At 33.3% G+C, this 17,257-nt stretch overlaps 1 protein-coding gene across 9 annotated transcripts in view; it reads right to left on the bottom strand.

Annotated features, from left to right (window-relative positions):
* The window catches only part of PRPF40A (pre-mRNA processing factor 40 homolog A), a 56,054-nt gene that overhangs the window by 13,846 nt on the left and 24,951 nt on the right, over window positions 1-17,257 (bottom strand). For 4 of the 9 annotated variants that reach the window (XM_044669862.1, XM_044669863.1, XM_044669866.1 and 1 more), the window contains exons 6-15: window positions 13,309-13,419; window positions 12,222-12,342; window positions 11,945-11,998; window positions 9,451-9,475; window positions 8,280-8,657; window positions 6,699-6,807; window positions 6,223-6,287; window positions 5,492-5,656; window positions 5,079-5,187; window positions 839-989 (exon numbers count right to left, since the gene is read on the bottom strand). In XM_044669862.1, coding sequence (XP_044525797.1) covers window positions 839-989; window positions 5,079-5,187; window positions 5,492-5,656; window positions 6,223-6,287; window positions 6,699-6,807; window positions 8,280-8,657; window positions 9,451-9,475; window positions 11,945-11,998; window positions 12,222-12,342; window positions 13,309-13,419 — 1,288 coding nt within the window. The remainder of the gene's footprint in view (window positions 1-838; window positions 990-5,078; window positions 5,188-5,491; window positions 5,657-6,222; window positions 6,288-6,698; window positions 6,808-8,279; window positions 8,658-9,450; window positions 9,476-11,944; window positions 11,999-12,221; window positions 12,343-13,308; window positions 13,420-17,257) is intronic. The other 5 variants (XM_044669864.1, XM_044669865.1, XM_044669868.1 and 2 more) reach the window with 2 other exon arrangements.

Genomic DNA, 17,257 nt, shown 5'->3' with positions numbered 1-17,257 from the left:
TCAGTGGATTGAGAGCCAGGCCTGGAGACAGGAGGTCCTAAATTCAAATCTGGGCTCAGAAACTTCCTAGTTGTGTGACCCTGGGCAAATCACTTAAACCCCATTTCCTACTCTTCTGCTTTGGAGCCAAGATACAGTATTGACTCTAAGACGGAAGGTAAGGGTTTAAAAAAAAAAAAAAAAAGCAAAGAAAAAAAAGGAGTCTAGATGAACCTGTAAAATCTGGGCATCTTATATCACATTGTAAAATATTCCCCACCCCCATATATTCAGGGATTTTTTAAAGTTTTCAGAGTGACTGAAATATTTGTCCACAGAAGGAATCATTAATAGAATTAATATATTAAGAAACAGAAGCGTCCCCAAATTACAACATTTCAAATGAAAACAGAATACAAGATGCCTTTGTATCACATCTTAGGTAAAGAAAGCTTAGTCTATATATTCAAGAAAAGACAATGGCTGGGAAACTTGTCTGATTTAAACCTATGCAGGCTAGACTTAGAAAAATGGAATATCTGCCAGAGGAATAGTTAATATTCAGGTGATAAAAATGTGTTTTCATGATGAAGAATTAAGGTATGATATAATCTTGTGAAGTCAATGCAGCAAAAGGGCATATTACATATTAAATTTTTGAAAGCTATAAAAAAGTTAAAGTTTACTACATAAACCAATGTAAGTATAAATCTCTTAGTTTGTCCTCGTTAATTTGTATGTCATTGTATATCAGGCATTAAAATTAAAAATCCCTCATGCCAAGTATAAATAATAGCTGAGTTAAAAAAAAAAGTGTGTATCTTGTGTGTGTGTTTGTGTATTTTTCTTATTTTCTTACTCTGTAGCTCCTCATCCTCGGCAAAGGTAGGGTTATCCATCAGGTATTGCTGGGCCTCAGACCATGTTGTGGAATAGGTAACATTAGCCATGTTGTCAAGTATATTTTTCAAGGCCTCCCAATTTCTCTTTCGCAGTTGCTTTGCTTGTTCCTACAACAGCATCAAAACACATAAATGGAAACAAATGCTACCTGGAGGTCAAATGCAACTTAGCCAACACAATAAAAAAAGTTTTCATTTTGGGTTTGGGGGTAAATTTGTAATTTTACAATAAGGGGAAAGGTTACATTATCTCTTACCTGGAGTCAGGATGATAAGTATGCAAACTTAGCCCCAGACAACTTAATGGCTATGTTACCCTGGGAAAGTGACTTAACCACTGTATGCCTGAATATAGTTCCCTATACAATGGGGACATTAATGTCTCACAAAACTGTTGTGAGAATTAAATTAGTTGATGCTTTGCAAACCTTAAGACACTATCTAAATGCTGGTTAATATTTTCATATTATCATCACTGTAGGCAGTAATAGTATTTTGCTGGTTCACACTTAAGATAACTTTATAGATTCTTCAGATAATCCTCTAAGTATCATTAATGCGGCCCCTCACTTTGTCTTATTTGAATTGCTCAATCTCTTTAACCTCATTCATGCCAATGATTATAACATCATCATCTTAAAACTGTAGTCTGAAAGTCCAATTTCTTAAGACTGTAACCTCATATGTAGTCATTAAAGCTATTAAGTTTTTCCTTATTTGCATCAAAATCAAATAGTGTACCATGAACTATCCTTAAAGCAAATACCTAAAAACTTTTGAGTATGTATTTACTACTTAGAAGGAAGTAGGTTACATTTTTAATGTGTGGACTATGTACAAGTTTCAAAAACTAATCCATTTTCAGCTATTCAAAAAACATTACCTGAAATGTACAAAAGACCCCTGCAAGTACTAAGAAGATACAAGAACAAACTATTTTATTTTTATAAGCTTCATTGACACATTTTGTTTTCCATAATCACTTCTGTACTGACCTCTCCTTGTCAATGAACTTTCTCACATAAACAAAGCAAGTGACATATCAGCCACAAAGAATTTCGTTTAAAACTCAGATCCTCCATAACTAAGACTATCCAGTATGATAACCATTAAGTTTTTCCTAACTTCCAAATAACTTAGGACATTATTCTGCCTGAGGTGTAAACAAGAAAAAATCTTAGAATAAAATGTTCTGGGCAAAAATTATTTCCTCATCTTCAAGAATAACCCAGCATAACAATACATTATTGACCTACTTAAAATAAAGCCTCTACTCTATGAATGACTGGGACTTTTTTCTAATTTACTTAATTGTTCACTTTTTTTCAAAGGTTTAAACTACATCTGTATCCTTCCTACAAATACTAGTCTCTTTCTCTTTGGTTTATCTTTCTCTGGCTATGTATCTCGTTAAATAAATTTAGCAGGTATATTTTTCTTTCTCAATTTGACAATAAATCAGTATAACTACTAATTTTCCTTTAAAAATCTGGGAGAATTCTGTAAATATTACCATTGTTAACAACTTTACCATGATTTCAATTTCCTCACTGAAACTAGATTATACTCTCTATAACTGTCATCTTGCTAAGGTATTTTATAGTTTTGTAAAATAATTCTTTTACAAAAATTCTAAGTTTTATCAGTATGTAACTTTGAACAGAAGGTTCTGATTTTTAAAATTCCTTCACTGTTTTGTTCCCTCTTCTTTTTTTACCAGGATGGGTCAGAACCATAGTGGTGAACCTATGGTACATGTGCCAAAAAGGGCATGCAGAGTCCTCTCTGTGGGCACTTCCATCTCCAACCAAAGTTCATCAGGAGGAAGCCAGAGGGACTCAGGGTAGAGCTGCTCCCCTCCCCCTCTCAATGCCCCTGAGAACATTTTTCAAAGCCCCCATCCTTCTGCCCAGCAGCCAATGGGAGTGCTTCCTCCCTCCCCTGTAGGGGGTAAGGCACTGGTGGGGGAGGGGGCTCACATGCTGCGTGAGGGTACAGGGCAGACAGGTTAAGGTGATTCCAATGGTGGGTTTGGAGAGGAGCTAGGTTTAAGGGGAGTATAGTTCACAGCAAGGAGCATAGCTGAAGGAGAGGGGAATGCTTGGGGCTATTCTCCTCCCCCTCTCCACATGCACTTCTCATCACCTGCGCCTCTGTTCAGCAGCCCAATGGACATGCTTCCTCCCTCCCCTGTCTAAGGTAAGAAGGGCGGGGTGCAGGTCCGAAACTTGGTCTGGGGACAGAGCTGGAACTCCATTTCTAAAAGGTTCGCCATCACTGGTTTAGAGGCTTGCCAATTTTTAACAAAGAAGCAGATTTATCTGAGCATCACTAGTTTCCCCCCTAATTTATGCTTCTTTTCTTTGTAATTTTCAAGATTTTAACTTTCATGCTTGTTTTACATTCGAGTAGGTCAACTTGTCTCAGCTATTCCTGAGGTGACAGGCACCTCAGGCAGCTACTTTGTTTTTAGTTCTTTGTTATTACAAAAAGTGTTATTTCGAATATTTTTGCATATGTAAAAAATCTAAAATAAAACAATTTCTGTGTACTACCACATAGGTCTCACATGAAGCTGAGAAATAGAAATTCTCAGTAAGAAGACTAGTGAGGTGGCACAATGGAGTCAAGAAAACCTAAATTCAAACCGAGCTTTAGACACATAAATGAGCATGGGGAAGTTATTTAAAACTGTTTGCCTCAGTTTGCTCATCTTGTAAAAGGGGAATTACAATAACTCACAAGGTTGTCACAAAGATCAAATACAATATTTGTGAAATGCTTCATAAAGTGTTTGACACATAATAGGCACTGTATAAATGATTATTCCCTTCTTTGCCTTTCTCTTCAAAGCAATTTGCAAGTATGATAAGAAAGGAACTGAAATACCTTTTAACCCAGGATTTCACTGTTAAGTATATACTTGCAGGAGGTCAATGATAAGTATGCCCTATGTAAACCACAAATTTTTATGATGGTTTTTTGCAGCTAAGAATTGGAAACAAAGTAGATGCCAACTGATTGGTGAATAAAAAAGTTTTGCTCTATGAATGTAATATATTATCCCTGTAAAGAATGATGAAATATGAATACAAATTGAATACAAAGAAGCAAAGTGGGATAATATGAACTGATACTAAAAAAAAGGTAGAACAAGGAAAATGCATATACACAAAGACTATGAAAAATGCACATACACAAAGACTATGTAAGAAAAGTAAAACAGTGACAAAATCAAAGTTTAATGCTGTAAAATTATGATTACCTAGATTGGCATTAGAAAAGATACAAAAAAGGTAACTGCCATATTTTAGTGATACTGGGGACTAACACAATGAAACTATGTATATTTTATATAGGAAATATTGTAAAAATGTTAAGATTTGAATGCTCTTTAGGCTAGTTTTACTATTTTTGCTCCTCTTTTTACTTCTTTCTTATAAGAGATGGATTTCTAGTTAGGGAAATGAGGTAAAAGAATATTCTGGGAAAATAGATTATGTTAAAACAACATACATAGATAATGTTTTAGTTTCATTTGATTCTTCATGACCCCATTTGGGGTTTTCTTGGCAAAGATATTGGATTGATTTGCCATTTCCTTGATGAGGAAAGAAAGACATAAATAAAAATAAAAGGGTCACATAACTTGCCCAGGGCTGAACAGCTAGTGTCTTGAGGCCAAAATTCAGGCCCAGCACTATATCCACTGTGCCATCTAGCCCCTCCAATAAAAAAATTAAAAATCATTAATTAAAAAAATAAAAGAACAAGCTCCTCAAATGCAAGAAGTAACTCCATTTCCTATTTGCATCACCAGTATTGGCATATAGAAAGAACTTTGGCCTATTTTTAGGGGGAGGGGAAGAGGAGCCTTTTTTCAGTGTTCTATTTCTTTTTTTTTTTATAAACTCTTACCTTCTGTCTCAGAAGAGCATTAACGCCTGGCAATGAGGGTTAAGTGACTTGTCCAGGGTCATATAGCTATGAAATATTTGAGACCAGATATGAACCCAGGACCTCCTGTCTAAGCCTGGCTTGAGATCCACTGAGCCACCTAGCTGCCTCAGTGGTCTATTTTCTAAAAGGCTAAAATCTCAGTATTAATGGAAAAACAAAACTCCGAAACCCTGCAAAAGAAATATTATTTCATCCTCTGGGCTTCAGGGAAATCTAGATAGGAGTAAAGAAAGTTACCTTTTCCTTTTTTGAAAGAAAAAACAACACATCTTCATAAATTTCAAGACGATCTCGCTCTGATATTGCATTCCATACTTCCATCTCTCCAAACATTTGTTCAGCTTTTCTAAATATTAAAATAAAAAATTAGATATTTTTTAACAGAAAAACATTTAATATAAAATTCTCCTGGGTCTTTTTGTTATCTGATCATCTATTAATATGCTGCCATAATCTGTACAACTTCTTATATTAAAGTAATGCTTTGATTAATAATGGTTTTGCATAATTTATTTAATATTAGTATAATTTATATACATCCACATGTAAATTTCTACATCTAAATGTGCTTAAGGATTATTTTCCCCTGGGAACCAAATACATTGAAATAGGAAAAAAATGAAGTGGGGAAAAAAAATCTCAGAAATTACTTATATCTGGTAGTGGAAGTCATCTTCTCATGGTTTTCAAGAAACCGTTGAAAAGATTCCTTAGCTTCCTTATATTTTGATCTTGCTTCTTCTTTTTCTTCTTTCTCTGTCTGGACTTTATATGCATTAAAGGCTTGCTTTTTTTCACTGAGCTTTGCCAGGGCACTGAAAAGGGAAAAAAAAATAATCCTGTTATGTTAACTTCAGACAGGAAAATATAGTCTATGCTTCACCAAATTCCCTAAAATTTAATGGAAGAAATAAGTAATTACTGTTCATGAAAAGGAAAATATGAGAAATCTTTCTATTATGAAAAAACAAAACACAAATCAATACTTGTAGTTCATTCTCTTAAAAAAATACACCAAAAACAAACAAACAAAAAAAATACACCAAAATAAAAAAAAAACAGTGGAAATGCATGTTGGCTATGGGGGGAGGGGGAGAGGTGAAAGGGAAAGTAAAAACATGAATCAGGCAACCATGGAAAATTTTTCTAAAGATATAAAATATTTAAATTTAAAAAAATACAAAAAACTCAGCATAACATTAAAGCATATTGCATAGTTAATCCAATTAAAACTATAGAAAAGAACTTATAGCCAAAACTACTTTACAACATTCCAAAAGGGTTAAATCAGATTCTACTTCTGAATGATTAAATTTTCAAGAACAAATTGCCCAAAGTACTCTAAATTTGAAAATGAAATATGGAAAAGGGGACATACTACCTGTATCGGGGATCATTAATAATCATTTTCATTGCTTGCTCCCATGAGGCATTGGATGGTACTCTCTGGTAAGACAAATTATATAATTTAAGTAGACATTTTAATAGACATGACATGAATTTTAAAATAGCTTTTTTTTCTTATGTGAAAATATTTTTCTTTGTATGTAACTTAAAATAGAAACAGAAACATATTACATGTCTTCAAAATAAGTCATAAACCTACTCTATTTTCTAACTAATGTTTTTAATTACAAATTCATGTGTTCAAACAGGCACCATTTTTTAAACCTGTGCAGGGAAAACAGTGTCTTGGACATGGGAGTACACAACAAAATGTATATTAAGTATTTTAAAAGGACAAAAAAAATAATCATATTTTGGAGCTTATAGTATTACTAATTAATGTGTTAAGAAATCTGTAATTTGTCATGTAAAAAAATTTGTCATCAAAATATTCAAATATACATCAAATACCTTTTCTTTTAATAATTCTTTAAAAGCTTGCTTTGCTTCTTCTTTTGTATTCCAAGTATATGTTTTTTTAGCAGGTTGACTATCTTCTTCCTCCTTTTTTGGGGTATAACTGAAATCATGGAACAAAACAAAAATGTTGTTATTTTTGAGTAAAATCACAATTGTCATTAAGGAAAGCGCTAGCCATTTAATTAGCAAATATATGGTTGTTTTCTTTTTAAACCCTTACCTTCCACCTTAGATCAATAGTATGTATTAGTTCTAAGGCAGAAGAGTAGTAAGGGCTAGACAATGGGGGTTAAGTGACTTGCCCAGGGTCACACAGCTAAGAAGTGTCTGAGGTCAGATTTGAACCTAGGACCTCCTATCTCCAGGCCTGGATCTCAATCTACTGAGCTGCCCCCAAATATATGGTTTTTCATTCTTTGTTCTGGGCCTCTGGTTTTATTATTGGTAAGGAAATTCCCATCTGTGAGTTTTCTGCAATTTATAGTTCTAAGAGTTGTTTGGGGCACCAAAAGATTCAATGCCATTAGATGGCTAAGATGCTTCAAAGGCAGAACTTCAATTCAGGTGTTCTCAATACTGAGATTAGCTCTCCAGCCACTATACCAAATTGTTTTTCTTTTTGGGGTGAAGGTTTATTCATTATTATAGATTTAGAGGTGGAAAGGCCTTAAAGGCTATCATGAACAACTCCATCATGTTCCTGAGGAAAAAAAATAACAAACTCTACCCCCCACCTACCTACCAAAACATGAGTGCTTGCTCACTATCACAGCTAATAGTTGAAGGACTTTGAACTCAGGTTTTCAGAATTCTAAATCCAATCCTCTATCCATTATGCCACACTGCCTCCATAGGCCAATAATGGCCTTTTAAATTTTAATCTTATTGTAAATTTTCAAATGTATATATACTTTTATCATTAAATATATGCATATAAACATAATTTTTTTTTCCTGAGCCTTACAATTGAGTATACCATTATGTAAAGTAATACTCACTGGGCAATACTATAGTTGATACTAGAGAAATTTGGGCATGCTCTGATGTCATGACCATATAAGCAAGTTGTTTTTTGTAAAGACCAATTCTTATCAGCATAGTTTCTTGCCATTTGCCTATTTTTCTTACTCTCTCAATCCCATCCTCCATACTATTTCCTTTCCCCTTATTTCAAATTTTTCTTCCATTCATCTACCATGTTTTTAGGTCATCAGCTTTTATAGTTCATTCTATTTAATTTCACCCTTAGAATTTAAATAACCACATTCCACTTACTAAAGATGGGTTTTTTAAACTCTTACCTTCTGTCTTAGAAATGGGCTAGGCAACTGAGGTTAAGTGACTTGTCTAGGATCACACAGCTAGGAAGTATCTGAGGGTCAGATTTGACTCCCAGGTCTTCCCAACTCCAGGCCTAATACTCTAACGTGATACCTAGCTGCCCTTCAAGGGGGTGGGGGTGGAGAGGCAGAAAAGAGGAAGGTCTTAAAAATCTGAAATGCTAGAATTTGGTTCTCCTACTTCTGGTACAGACTTTATGAATATTGCTATTACCATATAAAGCCAACTTACTCTACTGAAGCCTCCTGCTTTGAAGTTTCTTCCGGTACATTGCTGGATACTTCTACACTTTGTTCATGAACAATAGGTGTAACAAGTTGTGCTTGTTCCTCAGTTGAAATAGTTACTGTATTGTCATTATCTATGACAGTAGCAACAATGGAAGTAACTTCAGGCTCAGTGACAATTGGTGTAGTTGAAGCGACAATAGAGGAAGGAGTTGAAATGGCAGCATTAGCACTGGCATTGGCTGCAGCGGCAGCAGCGGCAGCAGCAGCAGCAGCTGCAACAACAGCAGCCGCAGCTTCAGCAGCAGCCATTGTACTCATTGTAGTTGTAATTTCTGTTGTAGGAACTGGGGCAGCCGATGTTGTGGTTGATTCTTCTTTACTATTAAGTACATTAAAGAAGATAAAAAGAGGCATGATTACTTCAATAGTATATGTCAAATAATAAGTAAATCAATAATGGTTTGCAGCAGAAGGCTGAGATTTGGGAATAAAGGAGGGAAGAAAATGGGAGTGAGGGCAATGATGCAAAATTCATAATAGTTAGATCTCCTCAAGAGTTCATCAAATCATCTCCATTCACAAAATAATGCATCACACTTTTGGATAACCAGGAAATGTAACCTAAGAACATAATCTAAAATCCTGAATGATCTGATGAATTCTCTAAGAGAACTGGAGGACTCTGAAAATTTATAAAAAATTTGTAATGTGATATAAATGTAATTTTCAAGACTATTCAAAAGCATATTTATTTAAAGTCCCCAAACTTGTTATCTATAATTTATATGGTATGCTAGCAAGACTAAGCTCTTCAAAAATATCTTCTAGCAGGATGCCATTTGAAAATCCAATAAACAATATATTTCCCAATGAATTTAAAGTGACTTGTTTTGGCAAAGCTAATTAACTGTTCATTCCTTTCAATCATGTCCGACTTTTCGTGCCCTTTTTTGGAATTTTCTTGACAAAGTTCCTGGAGTTCAGCTCATCTTACAGATTGAAGAAACTGAGGCAAACAGGGTTGAATGATTTGCCCAGGGTTCCTCAACTAGTTAAGTGTCTGTAGCCAAATTTGAACTCAGGAAGAGGAGTCTTCCTGACTCCACATCAAGCACTTTATATTTACTCTATCTGTAATATGCCCAATATTATTAACATTACTGAGTACTTACCTGCTTTCTTCAGCTTTGATCATAGCTGTTTGAAAAAGAAAAAGATAATTAATCCATTCATGGGTACAGTCAATATTATTGAAAGACTTTAAAGAGAAAGGAACAAAGAAATCCCACTAAATCAACTATACTACTTTTACCAACAGCTGCATCACCACAAAATTCTAATGAAGAAATTAAATTTATAATCCATTAAGGGCTTCTTCAAAGCCTAATGATTTCCCAATCTTTGTTTCTATTACCCATAAACCAGCTAAACTATGTCCTAACCTGCATATACAAAAGAAGTACCATTTTCCTAAGGATCAAGGAATTGATTGCTTACCCTAACCCAGCTACTATAAAATCTGGAACTCACACACTAGGACTAACTAGCAGACAGATAGGTTAGAACTCAAAGAGATCTAAGACCTAAATAATGCCACTCAGGTTAAAGTTATTAGAAATTAGCTTTCTTCTTTTTAAATACCATGAGAAACAATTATAGATCTAGCAATCAATAATAATAAATCAATAAATATTTCTTATTTATGTTTAATGGAAATTGTCTTTTCAACTTCTGCTCTTTCTCTATAATTAAAATTCTACAGTAATGCCTCATTTATCCAGTATCGGTCCCTACATAGTATTCCTTAATGTAAATTTTCTACATATAATTTTAAATTTTAATAGAATTTTTAAAGTGTGTCCTTTCTGAAAGTGTATGGAAACACAGTAATGACTTGGGATCATAACTATGAATTTCAGTTGATGTACTACACTATAATAGAGGCAGATACTCAAAAGCTACTAAGGGATATAGGGCTATTTACTAAGAGATTTTAGAATTATATATTTTTTGTTCACATGTCTGTTTTTTCATTCATGTCTCTTCCCTTGCTGTTATCTATTTGTTATATTTGATGTGTTTGTCTCTAGTAGCCACTTCCCTAATTAATTAATTCAACTCAATTCAACAATCATTTGCTGAAGTGGCTATGTGGATAGTCAGGCCTGGAGATAGGAGGTCCTGGGTTCAAATTAGTCCTCAGACACTTCTAGTTGTGTGACCCTGGGCAAGTCACTTAAACCCAACTACCTAGCCCTTACTGCTCATCTGCTTTGGAAGCAATACACTTAGGATCTATTCTAAGACAGAAAGTAAGAGTTTAGAAAAAAAAACACCCAATCATTTGCTGAGTGACTCCTAAGTGCCAAGTACTGTGAAGGACACAAGGATACAAAGACAAAAATGAAACAGTACTGTCTCCTTGAATAGGATTAGGTTCCACTGAAAGGAAACGTGTACACAAAAACAAAATATATGCAAAGTAATTGGAGGACAGCAGAAGGGCTATTAACAATAATTGTAACAATAACTGAAAAATTCAGAAAAAGCCTTTTGTAGGCAGTAGCTCTTGAGTAAAAAATTCCACATACAAGGAACAGCCTATGCAATACAATAGAAGGAGACAAAACTTTGTGTAAAAGGCATTAGCAAGTAGGACAGTTTGGATGTAGAGTAACATGTATAAAGGAGGGAAAGCAATGTGTCATCATCCTGAATAAAGCTACTGCTAAGGTCTATAAAGCTAGAGGCAATAAACTAGAAATATCATAAGCTTAATAGTCCTTTGAATTTGCAATAAACAGAAAAAATGGTTAAGGAGATCAATGTCCTCTCTTAGGCACATATCGGCTAACTGAATTTTCCACACTGGAAGTTTCCTACACAAAATAATCCCTTTTTCCTTCTTTCCTGACCTACCTACCCATCCATCTCTTCCTTTATTCCCCACCAAAGGAAGAGAGAAGAAAATGACCTAAGTTTGCTTGAAATACATTCAAATAAGAGTGAATAACATCTCTTTTTCTATAATTGAAATAAATAAGCTTTAGTGAATAGACCCTTTTCTGCTTGTTTAGGTTAAATTCTGAACATCTGAAGTGGCTGGATAAGTGAGGTATTACTGTGCTTTGCTTTTTGACTGTTCTTTTGACTTTATAAATATTCAAATGATGTCTGGAAATATGTTACAAGGACATCAAATTTCAAATATCATATGCTATGTCTTACAGTATTCCCAGAGCATAAAGATTTAGTTTCTTTTACTCTGGTTTGTTAATATCATTACTGGGGGAAAAATGGGCTGGATTTCATAGTGAAAATATTTATCATATTAAAATGAGACAGGTCTTTATCATTCATAGTCAATTTGCCCAGAGAAATTTGTCCAATAAATGATCTCAAAATTGACATGAATTTAGCCATGACTTGTAAGATATTAACAGATTTACCTTCAGCAAACCTAAGAACATATTATTACCAAAAGGACAGAGAAAACTAATTTCAACCACTAAAGAATTTCAAAAGAAATAAGCTCATTTCTAATATAACTCTAATGGGAATGGTATTATTTAAGTTTGGGATTTTTATTGTGTATTCAAGTTATGGTTAGTGAAAAACTACAGAAAAGTAAGTAATGACAGAAAGTGAATTATCAAAGCAGCTCACCATGCAGGTTTGATTTTGTAATAAGACTCCCAGCAACAATGGTATTCTGGTATCCTAGTTTCAGTGGAATCAAATAAAAATCTATTTAATCTACAGAACTGGGATCTTCAGCAACAACAAAAATAATATCCCACAAAACTGTTAACATCATTTAAAATAATTCCAATCACTTGGTTTTTAACATAATTGCCTTTGTACAATCCTACATAGGGGATGATTCGTTGTGAATGACATATCTGAAAAGAAAATTTAGAAAAGTTATTGTTCTATATATTACCTTCAAGATCCTCGAGTTCCTTGGGTTTGGCCCAACGAGATTCTTTTGTTTGAGAATTGTAATAATAAGGCTTTCCAGAGTCAGATTTGTACTCCTTCCAGGGGCATTTAGATAATAATTGCTAATGGAAAATAAACACTTTTGGTCAACAATAATAACCTTACAACATACAATTAACATTTAAAGTCACCACTTTCATTACACGATTCTAACTTTTAAAATATATTAACACATCTCAGGTAAAACGAATACAAAATAATGTTAAAGATTTGCCAAGCATCAGTGGAGACATGAAGAACTAATTAAAAATATTGATATCTGAAATAGCTGAAGCAAATTTGTTTTAACTGTCCTTGTAGTTTTCACTTTGAGATTGAGAAACCAATGAATCTGAACTACTGTGTGTAAAAAAGAAATCGTTCTGACTTATTTCTCTTGATGTAGTTAGTTCTCTTGATATAATGTACGTGTTTTCTGAATTATGTTCAACTATTCATTATCAGTGACCAAGTAAAGTGAAGTCTGCCTGAAGAAGTTAATGCCTCTATTTCTACACCATAGTCTTGTATCTTTTCTTTAAAGTTAAATTGATTCAAGTAAATAACTTATCCACTGCCCTTTACTTTTTAATGGTCATAAGTGTTTTTTGATTCATAAAGAAACCTAGCACAAACTAACTTCTACTTATTAAAAAAGCACATGCTATCAGATTTTGCTATGTAAAATTGCTAAAAATTCTACTTTGGGATTGTAAGTTGCATCCTCATCTCCTCTTTCATTTTTAATTTTTTGCTCTGGAAAGGGTGAGGCTTTCAGCAGTACATAAGGACACAAATATACCCATCTTGTGATCATTTCAAATTCAAGTTCACCCTTATAATAAGACTCTGAGAAAACAGAGGGGTTTAGTACAAATAACAGTTAATAAAGTTCGCTAGATAAACATTCTTAGAAGGGTATCTAGGAAATCTCATTTCCCACCTCCACCCCCATCATATGCCAAAATATGATAGATTACCATATATGATCTTACTAAAGTCTCCAGGATGTTAATATGTGATGCTAAACTAAAACGATCCAATATTACCTCAGCAGGTGTTTTGAGATCATCAGGTTTTTCCCATGTAGATTGCTTTGTTTCTGTGTTATAATAGTAAGTCCTTCCATCAGGAGATTTATGTTCAGTCCACATTGATTTCTGAAGAGAAAAAAATCAACATGAAACAACTAAATTCAAATAAGACTAATATTCTTCTTCATTATGTTGAGCCTGACAATGTAAAATGGAGTTAATTAAATGCCATTTTATATTATGTGCATGCAGAATATTTCCATCAAAGAGTTAACTGTTTTTAAAATGTTAAGTTAAATCTGAGTAAATAACTTTTTCCATTAAAAAAATTAGCACTGATAAATCTAAATACATCACATATCAATTATACAATGGTCTACCATCAGTGATGGGCAAACTACAACCTGCAGGCCAGATGTGGCCCCCTGAAATGTTCTATCCTGCAGCAAGACATTATTCCTAATCTGACGAATACAGTGAGTAGGATACAATACAATGAAACTTTGAAAGAGTTGCCTTAGAAACAGACTGACAGATGAGCATTTCCTTTCCTTTGGCCCCCTCTTTAAAAAGTTTGCCCATCACTGGTCTACATTATAGTTTTCATTATGTTAAAAAATACTTTAAGAATTTGTTGGTAATTCAGGATACTGATAGTCACTGACAAACTTAGGACCTGTCACAGAATAACAAATGTACAAAGGAGAACCTGATGATTATGTGAACTAACTGAAACCTTAGAAGGCTCTTTTAGCACTAAATATGATAACTGACTTCTACTGCCATGTCTCAAACAATATTCAATAACATGAAAAACCCAACAAATACTCATCAATGAATCATGTAAACTAGGGGATACAAGTCACTAATGAAATGCCATGAAGCTGTTATGTCTAATATTTAAATCAAGTATTCAGATGAAGTCATAGAAAGCATGCTAATCAATAATCAAATACACAGACGACTAGGGACACATAAGAGAATAAGGATTCAAAAGTTTCTGGCTGGACTAAACCAGTAATTTGCACACTTTTAAGTTCTAAAACAATGATATAAGATGAGAAGTAGAACAAAAATTTTCCTGATATCAGTCCATATGAAAGAGACCTAGGAGTTTTAAATTACTACAAACTCAGTATGAACTAATGTGACATGACTACTATAAACCAAGGTAATCTTATGTACTACGACCCCTAATACAGTGAAAATATCTATGTAGAAATTAGATGCCTATAAAAACCAATCATATATTTTGAATTCTTTTTCTAAATATTTTTAATAAGTTTCTTGTGCAATTGAAATAATTCTCTCATTCACACTTGGCTGTTCTGGTGAAATAATTTTTCTATAGGAAAGTCAATCAATGTGGAATATTTCATAATTAAAAAACCCATAACAAGTTAAACTTCTTTATAGTAAGTCAATTGCTTTAAATATTAGCACCAGACGCAACAGACAGCATTGCATTCTCATTTTTTTAAAGGAACTTTAGCATTTGATCAGCCATTTTAGTAATCAATTAGTAATTTCTTAGCATTGAGTTTTAAATGGTTGGTTTACACTCTAATTAATTTAACATTTTCTTTTTGAAAAGAATGCCCTGATATTGCCTAGCTATGTGATTTGGGGGAAGTTTCTTTCTCTGGTTTTCAGTTCCCTAATCTGCAAATAAGGGAACTGAATGAGATTACTTCAAAGAAAAAGTAAAGAAGGAAGAGCGGGAGGAAACCTCAGCTGACATCAAATCAATCCATAAGAAAAGAGACTTAAGAATTTAAATTGACTCTTAAGATCAGTTCATGGTAATAGTTATTGCATTCTATATTCCTCGGGCCACATTTGGAATACTTTATCTACTTACTGGACATCACAAAATAAGAGAACTAACTAGAACAGATTCTAGATCTTATTCAATCAAGCTCAATAGCCAATAAGGCACTTACAGAAAGAGGTCAACTACAGTTGTCACCAGGGACAAATCAGCTCAAACCTATATAAAGCAAATATGATGAAAAGGAAGAGGTACACAGAGATGCCAACAGGTTGAGATGAAGTAGTATCAGGGAAAGACTAATCTTAGATTCATTATCACATTTTTTTTTTGCCTTGAAATATTAAGGAGATAAGAGTTTAAGTCATATACACTCTTGACCTCAGTTTCCTCACTGGCAAATATGAAGGGGAAACAGATAGCCTCTCTGATCTCTTTTGACTCAAAACCTATGATCTTAAGATGTTTCACTTGAAAACTAATATTAAACTAAGATGGAATAATGTTGTAATATTGGACGTAAATATCACCATGTAACAGTTATATCATGTAACAGTTACATTAAACTAGATATAGTTTATATATCTTTATATAAGTTCATATCCAGCCATGACTTTTATATTACACATATATTATATGATCCCACAAAAACGTATGTCCCTAGGAACAATGTTGAAACTATGATGAACAATTCTTCATTATACAAACTTTCTTTTAACCTATGCTCTCAGGAATGCATCAAATTTGCAAAGGGACATCAAGATACAAATTCAATTGCTATTTCCAGAAACAAATAATGCTCCATTAAAAAAATTCAAACCTATAATTATTTGTAATATTTGCTATCAAAGAACATTTTACATTATTAATGGATGACATAACTAAATGTTCCAAAAAGTGAAAGTTCAAAAGTGAAAATTCATAGAACTGACATGTTAAAAGTTGAAAAGCAAATAGCAATTACTACAGAATTATAACACATTTACCTAAATTGACCAAGACTGGGAATGATCCCCAAAACCTGTAGAGGTCACATAGAGAATCTTGATTTATAAACTTATACTTCAAAACCTCTCCATTTTAGGTCAATAAGAGAAGTTCACATGAAGAGTTTAAATGTTTCTATTAGTATTTTATAATACCTATTGTTCCATTATTCCTGAAGCTATCTACTGTGACTCCCCACTAGAGTCATTTTGGCTTCAAATCTCAGAAAGACTTTTAAGAAACAAACTCTTTTAATTTGGGCTTATATTTATCATAAACTTCAGCCTTACTCTGGGTCTCTCAACTTAAACTCTGTTTCTGAAACAGCTACGTAAAAAACAAAAGGCAAAAAGTTTGAGATGTTTGTTACCTTTAACAAAAGATTTGTGTATCATGGACCCCTCTAGCCTATGGATTCCCTTTCTCAGAATGATGTGTTTAAATGCATAAAATGAAATATGTATCATTACAAAGGAAATAAATTATACTGAAATAATTATCAAAATGCTTTTAAGAGTTTCAGGTCCTAGGTTGAGAACTTTTGCCACAGGTAATGTTTAGAAGAATAAAAAAGAGAACATATATAATTTATATTAATAATGTATTTTGTATATATGTTTTAGATTCAAAATTCAAAGAAAATAAAAATATGTAAATGTTCAAAAGCTCAAGAGAGAAATTGAAAAAAGTTTCCCATCTATCCCCAATGTGAAAAAGATAAAATTTAAAATACTATATGTAACTTTTTAAACAAATAAAAACTTTTTCTGTTGAAGTCTATTATCCTTGCCAACAATGGAAATCTGACATTTAAACACTAATAAAAATTCTGTAGAATTTGGTAAGAGCTACAATGAACCTCAGAGATCATTTAATTCAACTCCTCTCATTTTACAGATGAGAAAACTAAAACCCAGAGTCAAAGAAACTTCCTGAAGTCATAAAGTAATTGGTACAACCATCACCTCAACCCAAGTTTTCTAACTCCAAGTCTAATGATATTCTCACTATACCACAAACCGTTCTTTGCAATGGCGTTTGAATAACACCAATACAATCAGTAAACTCTGTCAGTCTGCTAGAGTCTTTTGCTAAAAACTCTACTATTCTATTAAAATTATGAGTACCAAGTAACCACAGAAAGTATAAGAGACAAACATGCTCAAAAGAAATAATTTTTTTTCCAGTAAGAACAAATGAATTATG

This window comes from Gracilinanus agilis, chromosome 3 (genome assembly GCF_016433145.1).
Source record: "Gracilinanus agilis isolate LMUSP501 chromosome 3, AgileGrace, whole genome shotgun sequence".
In the NCBI taxonomy this organism is placed as follows: domain Eukaryota; kingdom Metazoa; phylum Chordata; class Mammalia; order Didelphimorphia; family Didelphidae; genus Gracilinanus; species Gracilinanus agilis.
The sequence above is the reverse complement of the archived record's forward strand: the minus strand, read 5'-3'. Positions and strand labels throughout refer to the sequence as shown.